General features: G+C 40.1%; 1 protein-coding gene across 1 annotated transcript in view; it reads left to right on the top strand.

Moving 5' to 3' along the window:
- The window catches only part of hsd17b12 (hydroxysteroid 17-beta dehydrogenase 12), a 58,873-nt gene that overhangs the window by 27,450 nt on the left and 10,475 nt on the right, over positions 1–20,948 (top strand). The window contains exons 4-7 of the mRNA XM_033038889.1: positions 7,063–7,173; positions 8,346–8,410; positions 10,373–10,417; positions 18,152–18,186. Of these exons, the coding sequence (XP_032894780.1) occupies positions 7,063–7,173; positions 8,346–8,410; positions 10,373–10,417; positions 18,152–18,186 (256 nt within the window). The remainder of the gene's footprint in view (positions 1–7,062; positions 7,174–8,345; positions 8,411–10,372; positions 10,418–18,151; positions 18,187–20,948) is intronic.

Genomic DNA, 20,948 nt, shown 5'->3' with positions numbered 1-20,948 from the left:
GATAAGAAACTAAAACAAACGACTTTCAGAAAACATCAAAATATTTTCGAAGTATAGAAGTGACCAGTTCAGAAAGAATGTCTTATCTCAACTTCAAAACAAACCAAGGCCAGGCACCTGGATCTTCAGTCACCCTCTTGTCCTTGGCTGCCTTCCAAAACTTAGCAGAACTTGCTTCTAATACGTTTGCGGCGATCTTTACTTTCACAGCCTCTTATTAAGAAGCTGTTCTGAATTAAAGCGTTCCAGCTTTCAAATTCACAGCATAATACAATAGCTGTTCTACTTATGATTTTGTGGTGGAGATTTCCTCTCTTAGATAAGTCGAGTGGTTGTCCATAAATCTCGAAGCCAATCCCTGGTTGAGATTTATTTTCTTCAGTTCCTCTTCCTAGGAATTTGTCTTCAGTTCCTCTTCTGGAACTAATTCTTCTGGCAGTAATCTCTCTCAAGAGATCCAGCTCAATCTTCTGTCCCTCTTCTTTGGAACTAATTCTTCTACCTCCTGTCTGTAAGGTAGTTTTCGACTACATGTAGTGGCAGATTATTATATTGTTCAAGGAATTTCTTCCTCTAACCACTATGTTGAAGATAAAGGGGTAAAGGAGATAGCCAAGTTTACGCTTGGGAACTCTCCACGAGACATTCAAAGCCGTCCAAAGATAAATCTTCAAAACAGTCTCTTGATAGTTTCTCTCAGCTGCCGCAGGAAGTACATCCTCTGTTTGGCCTTTTTGACTGTGGAGTCGATGGTGCCCCCCCCCCCCCCTCCATTTAAGGTCCCAGGAGATGATGGTTCCAAAGAACTTAAATGACTCCACAGATGTGACTGTGGTGTTATTGATGGAGAGTGGGGGGAGGGGTTGGGGAAGTTCTCCTAAAGTTTACAATCAATTCCACTGTCTTAAGAGCATTGAGTTCCAGGTTGTTGCGATGGCACCAGGACGCCAGCTGTGTCGCTTCCTGTCTGTCTGAAGATTCGTCCCCAACCTGAATCAGTCCAATCAGTGTTGTGTCGTCTGCAAACTTGAGAAGCTTGACAGAGGTGTCTGTGGAGGTGCAGTCGTTGATGTAGAGAGAGTAAAGGAGAGTGGACAGTGCGCAGCCATGTGTTTTTAATAAAAACTTTTACGCTGCTGGCTTCCTCTTGGGCTTGGGTTTTTCTGAAGAACATTTTGAAATTGTTTCCATAAAGATGGGAGGCAAGAAAGTTGATTTTTATCCTGTGGTTTTAAATCTATGTATGCGAAGATTGATTTGAAATTCCTACCGTTTTGACAGTCTGCTTGTGCTTCTCTAGATGGAGAGAATAAGATGTAGAATACCAACACTTCCAATGTGTTGCATTCCCTTTTTTTGTCACTGGAGGGAGTGCTCACCTCAAAATGAATGATTGTTGAGAGAACAATACACAAACTTGCATTTAATTGTTTAATGTAGCAAAGCATCCCAAATTGCTGCACAGAAATCCTGCCAAACAAAATGTAATACAATCACAGATACTAGGCCTCATGAACAAAAACATAGTGAGGAAGATCCAGGTGTCTCAGGTTGATGCTCAAGACAAGGCTGCAAATGGTGAAGAAATTAAAACTGCAAGCTGGAGAAGGATAGGAATAGGAATACTTGATTGTCACATCCACGGCACCTCGCATACCCGTCAACTTCAATTAAAATTTAAAAGTTGCCCCGAGAAAGGAATACATCAAGTCATTGGAATGCAGATTGCAATTGTATACATGGCTGCTGATGTCCAAGTGGCTGCCCAGTTTTCGGTGGGTTTTTGTTTTTTGAAGGAACCAAGGCAGTAGAATATAGAAATCTAAACTATTATATTAAAAAATGACCTGAATAATTACTGGTGTGATCTGCAAGGGTTTGTGTTGGTCATGTGATTCTGGATTAATGAAAAAAATGGCTAATTATGAAATGTAGCTTTGTAGAGCTGGCAGTCATAATAAAAACACATTTAAAAACCTTTCCTATATCTCGTTCCCTCTTGTGGTCAGTTGAAATATTGCTTTCAATTTATTTTGCATAGGGATTGTGTCTTTTAATTTTGAACAATATGTTCTTTGATTTAGAGGATATTTTTGCTGAAAAATGTTTAATTTCATTATTACCTGTAATGTATTTACTTTAGGATTGTGAATCTTTGGTATTATTCAACATAAAGGTCTGTGGATAGTTAGTTGATTAAATATTGAGATTTTGAGGCAGATGGGGATTGCTTTATTAGGAAGATGTGAAAGTGAAATGAAAATCGTTCGTATTGAGTGGCAGGGTGGATTAAAAGGGCGATGTGATTTAAAATGCACACTTTAATCTGATTTAAGTTTAAAACATCTGCAGAATGATGGCAGATTTGAAAGGACATTTGGTATCAGTATCACTTTCTACTGAACGTTTACATTCATATGAAAAAATATTGTAGCCGTATTTGAAGCATGTGGACAAGAATAGATAATGCAACTTTTAATGTTTTTTGGTGCTTTCAAATCATGGAGTGTACTTAATCTAAAAAAAACAATTTTGGCCTCTTTTACCATTCAAGCTATTAAGACCTACATTATAGGTGACACAGCGATAGGGTTGTTGCCTCACAGCACCAGAGACCCGGGTTCAATCTTGACTATGGGTGCTATCTACGAAATTTGCAAGTTCTTCCTATGACCGCATGAATTTTCTCCGGGTGTTCAGGTTTCCTCTCAAATCCCTCCCACATATACACTTATAGGTTAATTGGTTTCTGCAAATTGTCCCTAGGGTGTCAACTGGAACTAGTGTAAGGGGTGATCGATGGTCAGTGTGGACTCGATGGGCTGAAGGGTCTGTTTTCCCGCTGTATCTCTAAACAAAAATAATTTAGCTTGATGGCAATTAGGCCCTTTGAGAGTTTTAGTTTTAGAGATACAGTATGGAAACGGCTCTTTCGGCCCACCGAGACCACACCAACCAGCGATCGTTGCACACTGTCCTATCCTACACACACTAGGGCCAATTTTGGGAATGTGGGAAGAAACCGAAGATCTCTGAGAAAACCCACGAGGTCACAGGGAGAACATGCAGACAGCACCCGGGTCTCTGGTGCCGGAAGGCAGCAACTCTGCATCACCATGCCGTCCTAACTAAACTAAACTTTTGAAATTGAAATATATGACTCACTCACGGCTGGTGGACTGGCAGTTCACTCACTCACGGCTGTTGGGCTGGCAGTTCACTCATGGCCAGTGTGTTGGCAGTTGATTGACTCACGCTGGTGGGCTGGCAGTCGATTGACTCAAGGCTGGTGGGCTGGCAGTTCGCTCACGGCTATTCCTTGAAATTCCATTTCAAGCAGAGTGCATGCCACCAAATTGAAATGCAATTTCATACCATTTCGGCCCACCATGTTGACCAGCGATCCCCGCACATTAACCCTATCCTGCATCCACTAGGGACAATTTTTGCATTTACCAAGCCAATTAACCTACAAGCCTGTACTTCTTTAGAGTGTGGGAGGAAGCCGAAGACCTTGGAGAAAACCCACGCAGGTCACGGGGAGAATGTCCGTAAACTCCGTAAAGACAGCACCCGTAGTCAGGATCGAACTCGGATTTCCGGGGTTGCATTCGCTGTAAGGCAGGAACTCTACCACTGCGCCACCGTGGTGCAGTACCTGACCTTGAATAGATCAACCAACCTATGCAATTGAGTCCAATAAATCTTGTAAGTCCAAATTAAATGGGAGAGTCATAATAGTCGGGTGCTGTTATGGGGATATGGAACACAATATATTAAAAAATTAAGTTGCAACTTTTTTCCTCTGTGCTTGTACTAATCTATAGATTCTAATTGTAAACTGCTGAAACTTTGAGAAAATATTCTATTAATTTGACATTTAATGTAATATTTTTGATCATTGGTAAAGAGAACATAAAATTACCGTTTTGAACATCAGATGAAATTAGTTTCCAGTTACAGATACGAATTTGTCTGCTTTGTGTTGCTACTCATTTCCTAAACATTTGAACTGTAAATCATTAAAACAATAACAGTATAGAGCTTTTCAAACGTGCAACTTGTACTGAACATTCTAATGTTAAAAGGTACAGTTTTTGGACAAAGACCCATCATTTATTTATTTGCCTCTATACACAATTTGAGATTTGTAATAGAAATAAAATCACATGTGCACATTGTCAGATTTTTAATAAAGGCCGTTTTTATACATTTTAGTTTCACCATGTAGAAATTACAGCAGTGTTTATACATAGTTCCCCCCTTCCCCCCCCCCCCCCCCCCCCCCCCCCTCCCCATTTCAGGGCATCATAATGTTTGGGACACAGAGCAATGTCATGTAAATGAAAGTAGTCATGTTTAATATTTTGTTGCATATCCTTTGCAGCGATTCATGGACATCATCAGTTGCTGGGTGTCTTCTCTGATGATTCTATTCCATTGCAGTATAGACAATAGGTGCAGGAGCAGGCCATTTGGCCCTTCGAGGCAGCACTGCCATTCAATGTGATCATGGCTGATCATCCTCAATCAGTACCCCGTTCCTGCCTTCTCCCCATATCCCCTATTTGTAAGAGCCCTATCTAGCTCTCTCTTGAAAGCATCCAGAGAACCTGCCTCCACTGCCCTCTGAGGCAGAGAGTATTGCAGCCATCTTTAGCTTATGCTTGTTTTGGGGGCTCTGCCCCTTCAGTTTTCTCTTCAGCATATAAAAGGCATGCTCAGTTGGGTCCAGATCGGGTGATTGCCTTGGCCACTCAAGAATTGACCATTTTCAGCTTTGAAAAACCCCTTTGTTGCTTTAGCAGTATGTTTAGGATAATTGTCTTGCTGTAGAATGAACTGCCAGCCAATGCGTTTTGAGGTACTTATTTGAACTTGAGCAGATAGGATGTGTCAATGTAGCAATGTTACAACATTTTGAGATTTAAAAAATCAAGTCTGCAATTTATCCCATCAGATAAAGCATAAAAATAAGTTTAATTTGACACCTAATTCGCTTTCATATCTCAAGTATTTAAAAAGTTATGGCCATTTTCATACTCGGAAATGAGCATCTTGTTCCCTATTGATTTTCTTTGGATATAACAAAAAAGCTGTGATCGTGAACAGTCAAAAGCCCATAACTTTCTTAAAAATTAAGAGAACTGAATGAAATTTTCAGTTATCATAGATTGAAGCATTCTGAAACAAATATAAAATAATCTTACTTGGATGACCTGAAATTAAAGCATATAATTAGTTAGTTACCTAATTGTAGCTAATTTCAGACTTCAATTACTAGATCTAAACATCTATCCATTTCTTAATAAATGATTAACATTTTTAAATAGCCTAAATGTCCAAATAATATTCACAAATAATTCACAATAAAACATGATTTTTAAATCTCATTTACATTAATTTATAGGCCAAATGGAAGGAATTCAGTGTTCAATTGCTGTAAATAAATGCCCATTTAAAATCAGCTTTCCAGTGGGTCCCTGTGGAACGCGCTGGTTTAGAACGTTCACATTGCGGTAGATTTGTGCCCCAAATGCCGAGAAAAATACTGCGGGATATAATGGGCCCAAAATGAGCTACTCGCAATATTAAACTTTGTATAAAGGGATCTTAAGAAGCCCTTTTTAATGTAAAAATATACAGCCTAACTTCAGTTGTTTGCTTTATGAGACCCTGCGGTTGCTGGTGGTCGCGGGTTTAGAGATTGATTTTTAAACTACTATAACTATTATACGAGGCCTTTAAAACTAATAATAGCTTTTGCGACGGGGTCTTCCAGCGATTTTCCGTTAATAATTAACTAGGCTGAACATCTTCGATTTGAACAGCCTAGAGAAAATCGCGTTTTAAACCCGCCCCCTCTAAAAGGCGCCAGCATCGCGCACACCCGCAGCGACAGATTTTCAGCGACGCTTCAGGTAGGCTTTGCAACATACCTAGTCAATGTACTTCAGAATTCATTATGCTACTGCCATCAGCAGTTGTATCATCAAAATGGAAATAAGTGAGCTTTCAGCGGCCATACATGCCCAGGCCATAACACCCCCTCCACTGTTTCACAGATGAGGTAGTATTCTTTGGATCTTGGGCAGTTCCTTCTCTCCTCCATACTTTTCTCTTGCCATCACTCTGATATAAGTTAATCTTTGTCTCATCGGTCCACAAAAACTTTTTCGAGAACTGTGGTTGCTCTTTTAAGTACTTCTTGGCAAACTGTAACCTGGTCATCCTATTTTTGCGGCTAACCAGTGGTTTGCATCCTGGTGTAGCCTCTGTATTTCTGTTCATGAAGTCTTCTGTGGGCAGTGATCATTGACAAATCAACACCTGACTCCTGAAGAGTGTTTCTGATCTGTCGAATAGGTGTTTGGGGATTTATATTTATTTTAGAGAAAATTCATCTGTCATCAGCTGTGGAAGTCTTCCTTGGCTTGCCAGTCCCTTTGCGATTAAGTTCACCAGTGCTCTCTTTCTTCTTAATGATTTTGATCATTAAGAAACATTTGATTTGGTTAAGACTGTTTGGCTGATGTCTCTAACAGTTTTATTCTTGTTTCTCAGTCTCATAATGGCTTCTTTGACTTTTATTGGCATAACGTTGGTCCTCATGTTAATAAACGGCAATTAAAGTTTCCAATGGCGATGGAAAGACTGCAGGAAAGACTAAGTGCTGAGAGCTCTCTTATACCTGCATGAAGGAGGCAATTAACACACCTGAGCAAGTACAAACACCTGTGAAGCCATATGTACCAAACATTATGGTGCCCTGAAATATGGGGTGGGGGGGAGGGAGGGAGAGACTATGTATAAACACAGCTGTGATTTCTACATGGTGAAATCAATATAATACATTTTATTTATTTTACATATGTGTAAAAATGGCCTTTAATAAAATCGGACAATGGGCACTTTAACCATATGTGATTTTTTTCCTATTACAAATCTCAAATTGTGGAGTACAGAGGCAAATAAATAAATGACGGGTCTTTGTCCCAAACATTATGGAGGGCACTGTATAAACAAGCAGCTGTTTTAAGTTGTATTTATTTTGTTTTCCAGAGGAACAGTTCAATGTTGAAACAAAAACAATTGCTGTGGATTTTGGAGATGGAGCTGAGATCTACAAGGTTATTGAGCCTGTTCTAGCTGGACTGGAGATAGGTATCCTTGGTACGTATTTAAGGATGATGCCATGGTTGAAGTTTGTAATTGTGCTATATTCTCAAATTGGGCTATTGCCGGTATATGAAAACAGGCTTCATGGCTTAAATAATGTAAAGTAATTTTAGGCAATTCTGATTTTACTTCAAGTTCCTTTTTGCCTTTAGTGTGATGCTTCAACTGGTTTCTCTTGTCTTACAGAAAGCATAAATACAGTGTTTATATCTTTCACTGAAACGCACAATTTCTTAAAGCTCTTGATCACTTTGCTTTAAGTTAGCCAACATCTTCATTTCTAGCCCATGCCCACTTTATGTATTGTATATTTGATCTATTTGGATAACACGCAAAACAAATCGTGTCTCTGTACCTCTGTGCATGTGACAAACCTGTTCATAATGTAGTGGTTAGTGTTGTGCAGTGTTCAAGAGCTTGATGGTTGCAGGGGAGTAGCTGTTCTTTAATCTGGTGGTCACTGTTTTCAATATCCTGTACTTTCTGATTAATTGGCTGCCTTTTTGAGACAGGCCCTCCTATAGATCTCTTTGCTAGGGAGGTTAGTACCTGTGACGGGCCAGGCAATGCCTACCATTCTCTGTAGCCTCCTTAGCACCTGGGCATTCAAGTTACTGAACCAGGCTGTAATACAACCAGTCAGTATGCTCTCTACTGTTCAATAGAGTATTTGGCAAGATATGGAATTTCCTCAACCATGGAAAATGGAAGCATTGACCTTTCTTTGTGATTTCATCCATCCTGGGTTTAGGACAGATCTTTAGAGATGCTTGCCCATGAATTTGAAGCTGATGACTACTTCCACTGCTGTCCCATCGATGGTTTTCCCTTCCTAAAGTGAATAGTCAGCTTATTGATCTTGCTAATGTGGAGAGCAAGATTGTTCTTTTGACACCTTTCAATCAGATTATCAATCTCCCTCTTGTATATTGACCCATCGTTGCCCATTATTTGTCCACTAATGGCAAGTATTCTGGTAACTACTCTTTTCCCAATATATGTAGTAAAATCTGATTCTAAAAGCAGTTTGCCTTTTGAGCAATTATAAATATCTACACATTCTTCCTGTCTTCCTTTCAAAAAGTTCTAATGGCACAAGCTTCAAAAAAAATATTGAAGCTACATATAGATTTAAAAAAATTAACAATATTCCTTTTGACTTCTAGTGAACAATGTGGGAATTTCTTACAACTACCCGGAATATTTCTTGGATGTGCCTGATCTGGACAATGTAAGTATTGAAACATTTCTAACTACAGTTTTTTAGAATCATAGTCGCATAGCACAAAAATGGGCCCTCCAGCTGACCGCATCAAGCTGACCTTTTTTGCCCAAGTGCATTAATTCCATTTGCCCACATCAGATCAGTATCTTTGTCCTCCCTTAAACATGGCGATTGTGTCTAGCAGTGAGTTCCAGATAATAACCACTTTGTTTATAATAAAATCTGTCGCCTCTAATTTCCGTTTTAAAACACCTTCCTTCACTATAAACCTGTGTGCCCTGTTTTTGATATCGTTACCATGGGAAAAAGATTTTGACTATTTACGCCTCTTAATAATTTTGTGTTTTCTCCTTTTATTCCCCTCCCAGAAAATTGTGGGACTGGGTTTTGAAAGATTCTTGGTGGTTTTAAGATAAATTCAGATTAGATAGTTAAATATGCTCGCCATTACACTAGCAAGATTAGTATCCCTACAGTCATGTATTTTGTTAATGTCTCATTACATACTCGTAGAATGTTTGGGGCTACAAGGGAAGGCCTTTCGATCCAGAAACATAATGCTAGCTTTAACACAGTGGACAAGTCATTTTAAACGTTAACATTGTTTTGTTGTATTGACTTTCATTACCCAGTCTGCATGTGCATTAATGGATGTTCTGGATAAAATACTTACAACATTGATGTGGGGGAAGTGTGGTTAGAATATATTTGTTATGGGTGAATCCATATAGGTTAATGGGTACAGTTATTTGCACAGTAAGCTTGCTTTGTGGAATGTACTGTAAATAGCAAGACTGGGACGAGGGGGAAACCATGTTTATTGGGGGGAAAAAGGAGATCTTGGATGTCCAACAAAGGAAATCCTCATCTAGGGAGCAGATGTGGTGGAGACAGAAAAATCGGGAGAAAAGGATGATATCATTGCACCGGGCAGACTGGGAGAAGAGCTAGTCAAGAATACTGAGTCAATGGATTTGTCGTTGACGTCGTTTTTAAGTCTATTCTCTGTGATGGAGATGGATTGTGAAGTGGGAGAATATCAAGTAGTTCTTGATGTCTGCAGGAATATTTGTAGGAGAGTCATGGACTATCTGGACTACATTCTAATGGCAAAGCCTTTTAATGAACGAGTATTTAAATTGTATATTATGGGCCTCAAATTATTGTCCCTTTTTTCTCAATCTTTACTTCAGCAAAATTTAAACATTTTAATTTTTTTAATTATGTAAGCGATTGCTACACTATATGGACTTGCAAGAAGGGTGGCGAAGGTTAATAGGAACCTGAGGGGTAACCTTTTCACACAAAGGCTGTGGGTGTATGGAACGAGCTGCCAGAGGACATGGGTTTTGGTGAGGGGGAAAAACCTGAGGGGTAGCTTTTTCCCTCTAGGGTGGTGGGAGTATGGAACAAGCTGTTGGAGGGGGTAGTTGAGGCACGTACCATTGCAACGTTTAAGAAACATTTAGACATGATGGGACAGGTTTAGAGGGATATGCAGGCAGGTGGGACTAGTGTAGAGGAGAGATGTTAGCCAGTGTGGGCAAGTTGGGCCAAAGGGCCTGTTTCCATGCTCAAAGATTCTATGTGAATTTAATTACATTTTTATTTTAAATATTCATTAAGTTGTACAACATATAAAGGTGCTTTCAGTGTAGCAGAGGAAAATCTCCCATGCCTGATTAATAGTTTACAAAATTAAAGGCAAGACGACTTTAACTGAAAGCAAACTGTGCACTTGTAAACTGGTTAATAGTCTATTATTGCTATCCATTGAGTATTCACCCAGGTAGCCATAAAGTATTTAACTATTGACTTTTGGTACAGAAAAAGCAATCAAGCAGTTAGCTGCATTCTATTTATCACCACAACCACATTATTCAGTGGTAAATAAAGATGGTTCCTTTAATCCAAGACATCAATTTAATTCTATACTGATGCAATAACTAATTAATTTTCTTTCCTCAGATCATTAATAAGATGATCAACATCAACATTATGTCTGTTTGTAAGGTAATGTAACTTTTATCTGTAATTTTTCTGCTACTATCATGTTCATGGAAACATTGCATTTTTTTCAAAACCATGCCAGATTAGTTAGTATCTGTTTAGTTCTGACAAGGATCTAGAATCAGAAATGTTAATGGTTTCTCGTTCCTCGGGTACTGGCTGACGTGCAAATGTTCAACATTTTCTAATTTTATGTCAGACTTCTGGCATCTGCATTTTTTTTTAAATTTACAATGGGTTAAGTTACAGGAGAGTATGAAAACAATTTGTCCTTGAGTTTACAACTCTTTGCCAGATGCTGACTCAAGTTGGGTAAGATCTGGGTGCTGGCATTGTCCAGCTGCATTATAGCCAGCCATACAGTGAACATTAGCAGAGGGGGAAGAGAGATGTGTTCACATCAATTCTGCTACTGGAGCAGGTTATGATTACTTTGCCTGTTCCATATGCTGCAGTTTGTAGCCTCCTTCACTACACTAAGGGAAATTACTAGAATTAAAGAGAATGTGGTCGCCACAAGCCTGTCTCACTGAAAAGCAGCTTGAAAATCTTATACTTGAGATTAGTACTTTTACTGTACCTAATCAAATTACCGCCGAATAAACCTCTGTCGTTGCTTGTAATTCCCTCACGTTTCAAAATATAATGGATTTTGAATGTTTGTTATTCAGCTTCTAACTTGTGTTTAGTGTTTAACGTTGTTTTTTATCATTATAGTGTCACAGGGGTCACAGATGCAGGAAATTCCCATCTGAGAGTCATGACAAGCGGTCACAATCTCAGTAATTGAGTGGTTTGTTATTAGAAGCTCAACAGTGATCATTGGCCTTTGAGTTTATTACCTTCAGGAAATTTCTGCCCCTGTGCAGCCAAACATGGAGAGGGAGAGCAGCAGATTCCATCATATCCAATGAGCGATGCAGATCCATTGGTCTCTATTGGTACTACCTATCAACATATTGCACAAGTGCTGCCTGACTCCAACAGTGGCAGCACTTATTATGCCTGCCTGGGGGCACCCTCGTCCTGGCTTCCCCAGCATCAACTTTCCAGGCAGGCTTTCCACACTGAACTGTGGGATGATTCATCACTGGTTCAAGCTAGGTTTCCAGCACAGCAGCATGTCACAGAAGGAAGGCAGGGATTTGTGCCAGGTTCCAGGGATACTGAGTTGGATGATCAGCCATGATCATATTGAATGGCGGTGTAGGCTCGAAGGGCCGAATGGCCTACTCCTGCACCTAATTTCTATGTTTCTATGTTCCAGAGCAGCAGCATGGTGTGGGGAGAGGAGGGGAGGGGGGGGGGGGGGTGGTGAATGGGATGGGGCTGCATAGGCAGGAGTTCTGGAACGGCAAGTAGCATGTTGCTCTGTATGTAATATTATAATAATCCCTTCTAAGCTGATTCCTGTTTTTTTCTAGATCATGTATTAAATGGTAAAGCTTTTTAATGTATTTGAGTTTTTAAGTGTATATTGTGTCTCAAATTATGCTGTCTTTTTGTTACTCCATTTTTTTCACGAACTTCCAGCTGGAAATACAATTCTGTGTACTAAATGATGTACTAGTGCATATATGTCCCCTCATTTTTTAAACTTGAGTGCACTACCTTCTCTGTAGTGTGTTATACTAGATAGTCTTAGGCAATGTAATTTGAAATGTTAAACATTTCTCAATATCTTGGACATTCGGCATGAAATGAAGTCTTCGAATTGGCAAGAAACACTTCTCCCTCAGTAACCATCAGTACGGGAGGACCTCAAGGCTGTGTGCTCAGCCTCCTGCTTTACTCGCTCTATACTCATGGCTATGTAGCCGGATTCGGTGTGAACTCCATCTTCAAGTTCACCGACAACACCACCATTATTGGACGAATTACAGATGATGATGAGTCAAGAGCATAGAAGTGAGATCGATCGACTGGGAAAATGGTGTCAGCACAACAACCTGACTCTCAGTAAGACCAAGGAAATGATTGTGGACTTTGGAAGAGGAAGGATGAGGACCCACAAACCTGTCTCTTGAACTTCTCCAGGTGTACAGTAGTGAGCGTGTTAACTGGTTGCATCATGGCCTGGTTCGGCAACTTGAATACCCATGAGCGAAGAAGACTGCAAAAAGATGTGAACACTGCCCAGACCATCACGTTCTGACATCCTCATCATCGATGGGATTTACAGGAGTCGCTTACTCAAAGGCAGCCAACATCATCAGAGACCCACGCCACCCTGGCCACACACTCATTTCACCTCTGCCATCGGGAAGAAGGTACAGGAGCCTGAAAACTGTAACGTCCTGCAGTTCCTTCCTATACAGTACAACCTTGATTAAGCTCGGAACTACATAAACTATTATTGTTATTATTGCACTATTAGTGTTTGTTTTGTGTGTGTATAAATTGAATTTTTTTTTCTCGTTTATTGTTTATAGTGTACTATGTTTACATATTCTGTTAACTGTAAGTAAGCAAGTAAGAATTGCTTTGTTCTATCTGCCACATATGACAATAAAGCACTTGACTTTTGACCCTTAACAGGTAGAACATTCGGAAGAGTGGAATAAAAGAGTTTAAATTTTGGCCCAAAACAAACTCTGGTTGTCATTAAGATAAGTTTAAAAACAATGAGTGATCTGTATGGTTGCAAGGTGTTCTTTCCTCTACAATGCTGCACCAGCTTTTCTCTCAATGAAAATTGTGAAGCACATAAAAAACAAGGTCCGTTACTCTTGTATATTAATGATTTGGATGTTGGAATTGATGGCTTTGAGGCCAAGTTTGAGGATGATGCAAAGATAGCTGGAGGGACAGGTAGTGTAGAGGAAGCAGGGAGTCTGCAGAAGGATAGTTTGAGAGAGTATGCAAAGTGGCAGATGTAATACAATGTAGCAAAGTGTGCGGTCATGCACTTTGGTAGGTGTAGACCTAATTCTAAATGAGAGGATTCAAAAATCGGAGGTACAAAGGGACTTGGGAGTACTGGTGCAGGATTCCTAAAAGGTTAATCTGTAGGTTGAATCAGTAGTAAGGAAGGCAAATTCAATGTTAACATTCATTTCGAGAGGACTAGAATAGAAAAACAAGGATGTAATGAATAAGGCACTGGTCAGATGGCATTTGAAATCTTGTGAACAGATTTGGGCCTCATATTTGAGGAGGGATTGTATTGTATTGTATTGTATATCTTTATTGTTATTTTCCTGAGTACTCGCATACCCAGAGGAAACAAAAAAACGTTACTCAAACCAGTGTCCATTCAGTGTGCAGTAAAAAATAAATAAATAGAAATAAAAATACATATATCATGAACAAGTTTAACACTACTCTCAACTAAACATCAACAGGCGTTCCGATCGGCAGCGGCACGACAGTGGCTCTGTCCAGGTTGGTGGTTGGTGTGCGATACTTTGGCAGGGGGCAAAGTCCGTTTGTGCTGGTGTTCGAGAGGATCCAGAGGAAGTTTACAAGAATGATCCCGGGGATGATTGGGTTAATGTATGATGACCGTTTGATGGCTCTGGGCCTGTACTGGGAATGACATTAGCTGATGTGGATGGCAGCAGATAAACAGAGGGCACCCATTTGTAGTGATGCCATCACCCAAAACTTGGTCCATAGCCAATTTTGCCTAAGCGATTCAAGTGTTCATCTGGACACTTAAATGCTATTTACAACTGAACTTCAATAAGCGAATTCGGTATCTCGATAAACGCAAGGAATCATGGGATTTGTCAAAGGTCAATCGGGGTTAAAAAAAGCGAACGCAGCTCTGTATGAACTGTGTATAAATTGTTAACTATTCTACCAAGGAATTAATCTAGAATTCTGCAAACTCAATAACTTCCTTTCTTGTTCTGCTGTTCACACACTACTTACAGTCCCAGTTCTAGTTCAGTTTATAAATTTGCAATTATGCAATATTCAAAAAGTTAAAGAATTTATTATTTTCATTTAATCCTTAATGTGTTTGCTACTGGAATAAGAAAATATTACTTGTGTTTGAAACTTTCTTATCTTTATTCATAATTTATGTGTAAAAATATATTTAATCTGAGGCAGACTGCGACTGTATCAGTGTGATGTGGGCTGATGCATTACCTACAGGTGGCGTGAATGTACCGTTAAGGCAAAGATTCATCTCCGAGGAAAACTGAGTACAGGGTTGGCTCTGTGAAGGAGCCGCAAATCCGATATAAGACATTTAACTGCGAAATGCCTGTCCTTTAGTATTGGATAGATTTAGTCGAGGGTCTGTGCTGTTCCAAGTTTGCAGTGGTTGCGGTGCATTTCTCCCTGCCATCTCGCCTATCTAAACAACCTCTCTGGATTGAAGGAAATCCAATCTGAACTTTCCAATTTACCCCCCACACAGCACATTCTCCACATTTCCTTCAATCCAGAGAGGTTGTTTAGATAGGAATGTAAGGACTGTCTCAAATTGTTTGGCCACATAACTTGCAATTCGTGGAAATCAATATCGAATTTGAATGGCTGTGTATCAGACTAATGCCAGGGATTTGATAATTGACAGGTTCATTCCAGGCATTCTTGCGTTTTCAAGGCTGGTGCTGTATTGAGTTAATAATAATTTAAATAGATACAATTGTGAATTTGTGCAGACTGCAGTACACTGTGGCCTACTGCTGACATATTTGACGGATACATTTATTTATAAATCTCATTTAAATTAATACGCAGGTAGCTCAGCCGGCGAGAATGTTTATCCCGAATGACCCATGACTTGGGCATGTAATACCGAACTCGCTTATTAGTGTTTCAACAGGTACTGACCACTCTCTGGGTGAAGATACCCCCTAGTTTGTCTTCTAAATCGCCTCCCCCTTACTCTAAATTTATGTCCGCTACTTTTTATACTTCTGATGTGGAGGAAAAGCTTCCTGCAGTTTATTCCATTTAAAACAGTTCCATTTATCTGTCTTGGTTCCTCTGTTTCTGGTCTGTTTCTTTCAATTCTGAACAAAAACTGATCTTGTCAAATTTAGTAGGAAATATTTTTAATTCCAGTGAAAAAGATGGCATTCATTACTGCCACATAGCGTTAAAAGGTGCAGTGTCATGCTGAAATTTCAATAATTGGAGCACAGATTAATCCGGTTTCAATTTTGTCACCATATTATCCATTCTGAAAACTGCATTCTGCAAGCAAAATTAATTTTTACTAAAACACTGCAGCATAATGGGGATATCCTAACAAAATAAGGCATACTTTGAAGAAAAATATAAAACTGCAGTACATGGTGCTTTCTTTCATCTGATGCTGAAATAATTAAGCCAAGTCTTGCGGCAGCCTCACGACTTTAACATATTAGCAACAGGGGTACTATTCCCAACTGTTTTTTGCTGGTAAATATACTCGATAGGTTGGGCATAGAGAAGAGTGCATGCGTGTGTGTGTCTGAGAGACTGTGTGGGCGTTTGAGTGTGCGGATGAACAGACTCTGTGGGCGTTGGCAAGCTTGCTTCAGGGAACAAATGCCATGAATTTAAGATTTTATGTAACACATGAAATTAGTTTTTGGTCAGAAAAATTAAGTATGAGGAAGTGTTCATTTTACTACTATTAGGTAAATCTAAACCAGTCACACTCTTAACAGTTCCCATTAAGGTCTATTAATTTCAGACACAATCTGATATATCAAATAGTCGTCATGCACCAATATTTAATTTTTAATAATTTGGTATGAGTAGCGGCTATTATTTCTCGTGTTCCCTGTACTTTTTATTTTGAAGCCATGTTGAATACATTTATTGGGCGAGGATTTTTGCCACACATTTCCAGGAATTGTGCAATCTGGAAAAAATGGTTAAATCGTTGAACAAGAAAACACACAAACCACAGGGGCAATTAATTTTTCGATTCATGTCTCATATCTGTGAGAATGCTATGTCTGTGTATTGGAGAAAGAATGCTTAATGCAAAGTACTGTTTCATCAGTTTCAGCACAGGCCAGATTTGGAGGCTCAGAACGCACAACAGTGCTGTACTGTTCTATCTCTCATCCCTCATTGAAGATAACTTCGGTACATTGAGCACCTGAGCCATGCACATAACCATTTGCAATCCTCTTGCAAATTCAACAAAATCAGTATAGAATATGTAATTTCAGCTTCAGAATTCTCAATGGTTTTGCCTTTCTTTAATCTTTCACCAGAATGTTTTGTGCAATGTCAGGATTAGTGTCACTTACTCAAAAGTAGAAGTTAACTACATTTATCTATGAAAATAAAATGTCTTTGTTCTGGAAATCTGAAACAGACAAAATCCTGGAAATGATTAGCAGGTCAAGCAGTACCTGTGGAAAGAGAAACGAGTATTAGGTGGGGTTGAAGTCCTTTGGTTAGAATCCAGTTCTGAGATGAGAAAACATTTGTTGGGTCTTTGAGAAACACTAGCATTTTCTTTCCATAGATGCTGCCTAGCATGCTGAGTGTTTTTAGCTTTAGTTTTTGTCCCAAGTCTTCATACGGAAATCTAATATCTAAGTACCAATGTATAGGTTTGTAATCAAAGATGGTAAATTAAGTGAGGATATAATTAATTTGTTACCCTTCAAATAAGCATTATGTATCCAAATAACCATTTAACTCATCTGAGGACAACAGGTATTATTGTAACCCAAATATGAAACATAACATATGCTGGAAAATAAAACTGTATGCTCAAGTACTCTGCAATTTAGGTATTGTCTACAGAGGGGAATGGAGTCATTGATCTGACGTGAAACATTCATTCTGTCAGTGTCTCTGGGGAAGTTGCCTAACGTACAGATTTTTTTTAAAGGTATTTGCCAAGTGCATTTTAACCTGTGCCATCAGTCTCCTGGCTGTAAGATGGCATATTTCCACAATTGAATTCTGGAAAATTGTAATTTTGTTTACGGGAAACAGTTTGATGCAAAAAAGGCCAATGAAATTTGAAGAGTACATCTGTGTGTGTTGTACTGTAATTCCAAAATATTGCGACTTGTGAATGCGTGATCCATGCAAAAAGTGCACACGTGACAATATGGCTTAATTGAACCATTAAATATCCTGGAGTTTTTAAAGCCAATATTGGAAGGCATTACTGATTTGACATCACTTGAGATGACAGTGGCTGGATTTCCTGGCTATCATTAATATTTTGTTGCAACTGTCTGGAATGAAAAAGTATTTTCATTTGGCATGGCGTAAAATAGTGAGTGAGAGTGGTGAAGCCCTGCAAACAGTTTGTAGCTGGAAGCACTCACTAAGGGGAGTTCCAGGACTCTAAAATAATTTTCGGCAGCTTTGCTTGTTCCTAATAGAACTGGCAGTTCACTCATAAAAATAAAAAAAAGATTACTTCATGAATGAAAATGCCACAGAACTTGGCAAACATGAACTTGCATTACTGTGTGCAAGCGCAGACGGTTACATTTCTTTACAATCGGCATTCAGGAATCTTAAATTCTGTGATTGGTCATATGATCTTAAATTCTTGTCCATTCTTTTTAAATTATGCCTGCTTTATTATAATGGGAAAGCATCTTTGAAATTTTTGCACAGACCAGAAATCTTAAAAATCAGCAACTGTACAATTTAGAAAATATTGCTATTAGTTTTAAATGATGTCATTTATTTTGAAAAGTTGTAAATATTATTTTAGAAAGCAATATATATGCAGATAGACTTGGTAGATGTTTCTATTTTTGGGAAGGGGGAAACATTTTTAATATTTCATTTATTTTCCCATAGATGACTAGGATGGTATTGCCTGCCATGGTACAGCGGTGAGTCATTGAAGTCATTATTATTTATAAGGGAGATTCCTTCAAGAATCCTTTTAATAACTAATGGGACTTGTTTCTCTGCTTATAATAACAATATGTGTTATAGCAGAGAATGATTCATGGGCTGTATGAAATGTCTCCTTTTCAGGTTTGCAGCTATCACTTTGCATGAACAAACTGAGTCATCAGTCTAACATAACAATAGTTTTCTTCAGGAGATTCTGACAATTTAAAACCTGTCAATTTGGTATTTCCTTTGGATAACCTCACCAGCAAAAAGCACAAGTGAAAAGTGAGTCATTCATTGATCGTTTAACCAAAAATTGGCCATCCCCATAAGCAGATGAAAACTGGAAAAGCAGGTGATTCTCCAGAGAATCCACAGCCAAGAACTGCATTTAATGAATGGCCGTACTTAATCTATAACTCAGAAAATCATTGTTCATTAGAATAAAGTGCATCACAGAACAGACACTTCGACCCACAATGTGCTGAACTAATCTTAACTATCGTGTCTGCCTCCACCAGCACTTTCCAAGCACCCATGGCCCTCGAATAAAAAGCTGCACACCCCCTTTGAACTTTGCTCCTTTCACTTTAAAGCTCTGCCCTCTAGTCTTTGACACTTCCACCATGGGGGAAAAGGATTTTACTGTCTGTCCTATCTAAGCCACTCATACTTTTATATATTTCTTTCTATCAGATCTTTGCTCAGCCTCTGCTTTAGAAAGCTATCTTGTTTTGTCCCAACCGTTCCTTATAGCTAACACCCAACTAGCCAGCATTCTGATAAACCTCTTCTCGCCCTTTTCCCTAACCAGTCCTGTAGAACTGCACCATGACTTCTCGACTCTTGTACTCAGTGCCCTGACTGATGAAGGCAAGCATACCATATGCTGACTTTACCCTTCCATCTACTTGTGTTGCTACTTTCAGGAAGCTACGGACTTGGACCACTAGGTCCTTCTGTACATCAATGCTGTTTAGGGTGCAGACTACACCAATATTGCTGGATATATCACAAAAAGAGGTTCCAGCAAAGATCCCTGCAGAACTCCACTAGTCTGCAGGGATCCAGTCTGAATAATGCCCTTCCACCACAACCCTCTGTCAACATTTAGTAAGCCAATTGTGGATCCATATAACTAAATCGCTGTGAATCCTGGGCATCTTAATCTTCTGGATCAGCCTACCATGAAACACTTTATCAAATGCCAGAAAGGCAGCATCCACCACTTTATCCTCATTGGGCAACACAAGAAGTAAGACTATAATTTAACATCAACATGGCTTTAGTCGATTTCCGACACTTCCCTACCATTCCTTGACCTCACCATCTCCATCGCAGGGGACAGACTTCTGACCGACATACATTACAAACCCACTGACTCACATGGCTATCTGGACTACACGTCTTCCCACCCTGCCCCCTGTAAAGACTCCATCCCCTACTCCCAATTCCTCCGCGTACGCCGCATCTGTTCCCAGGATGAGACATTTCATACCAGGGCATCGGAAATGTCCTCGTTCTTCAGGGAACGGGGATTCCCCTCCGCCACCATAGATGAGGCTCACACCAGGGTCTCATCCATACCCCGTAACACTGCTCTCTCTCCCCATCCACGCACACGCAACAAGGGCAGAGTCCCTCTGGTCCTCACCTTTCACCCCACCAGCCGGCAAATACAACACATAATCCTCCGCCATTTCCGCCACCTCCAACGTGACCCCACCACTCGCCACATCTTCCCATCTCCCCCCATGTCTGCCTTCCGCAAAGACCGCTCCCTCCGCAACTCCCTCGTCAATTCTTCCCTTCCCTCCCGCACCACCGCCTCCCCGGGCACTTTCCGTTGCAACCGCAAGAAATGCAACACCTGTCCCTTCACCTCCCCCCTCGACTCCATTCAAGGTCCCAAGCAGTCGTTCCAGGTGCGACAAAGGTTCACCTGTATCTCCTCCAACCTCACCTACTGCATCCGCTGCTCTATATGTCAGCTGATTTACATCGGTGAGACCAAGCGTAGGTTGGGCGATCGTTTTGCCGAACACCTCCGCTCAGTCCGCAATAACCTACCTGACCTCCCGGTGGCTCAGCACTTCAACTCCCCCTCCCATTCCCAATCCGACCTCTCTGTCCTGGGTCTCCTCCATTGCCAGAGTGAGCAACAGTGGAAATTGGAGGAACAGCACCTCATATTCCGTCTGGGGACCTTGCGTCCTTATGGCATTAACATTGAATTCTCCCAATTTGGCTAGCCTTTGCTGTCTCCTCCCCTTCCTTAACCCTCCAGCTGTCTCCTCCCACCCTCCCATCCGCCCGCCCTCGGGCTCCTCCTCCTCCTCCCCTTTTCCTTCTTTCTTTCCCACCGCCCATCAGTCTGAAGAAGGGTTTCGGCCCGAAACGTCGCCTATTTCCTTCGCTCCATAGATGCTGCTGCACCCGCTGAGTTTCCCCAGCAATTTTGTGTACCTTTGGCTTTAGTCTTGTTTTTTTACCATATTTAAACCACTCTTTATAACAAAATTCCATTCTATGGTTGTAACCACATCTGAAAACAAATGTCTTATACATGGTGAAATTTTTTTTGGAAGTTATTTTGCTTCAGGTATTTCACAACTGTGGACGAGCAATTATTAATCTGTCTGGTATTCAGGCCTGCAAAATAATGAGTGTGCCGATTGCATTGTGTTTTGGCAGTATTTGGTGACCTAGTGGTTAAATTATGGTTCAAAAATCCAGAGGCCTACACAAATCCAAG

This window comes from Amblyraja radiata, chromosome 20, assembly GCF_010909765.2.
Source record: "Amblyraja radiata isolate CabotCenter1 chromosome 20, sAmbRad1.1.pri, whole genome shotgun sequence".
NCBI lineage: Eukaryota > Metazoa > Chordata > Chondrichthyes > Rajiformes > Rajidae > Amblyraja > Amblyraja radiata.
Note: the sequence above shows the minus strand (reverse complement) of the source record. Positions and strands in the feature narration are given on the sequence as shown.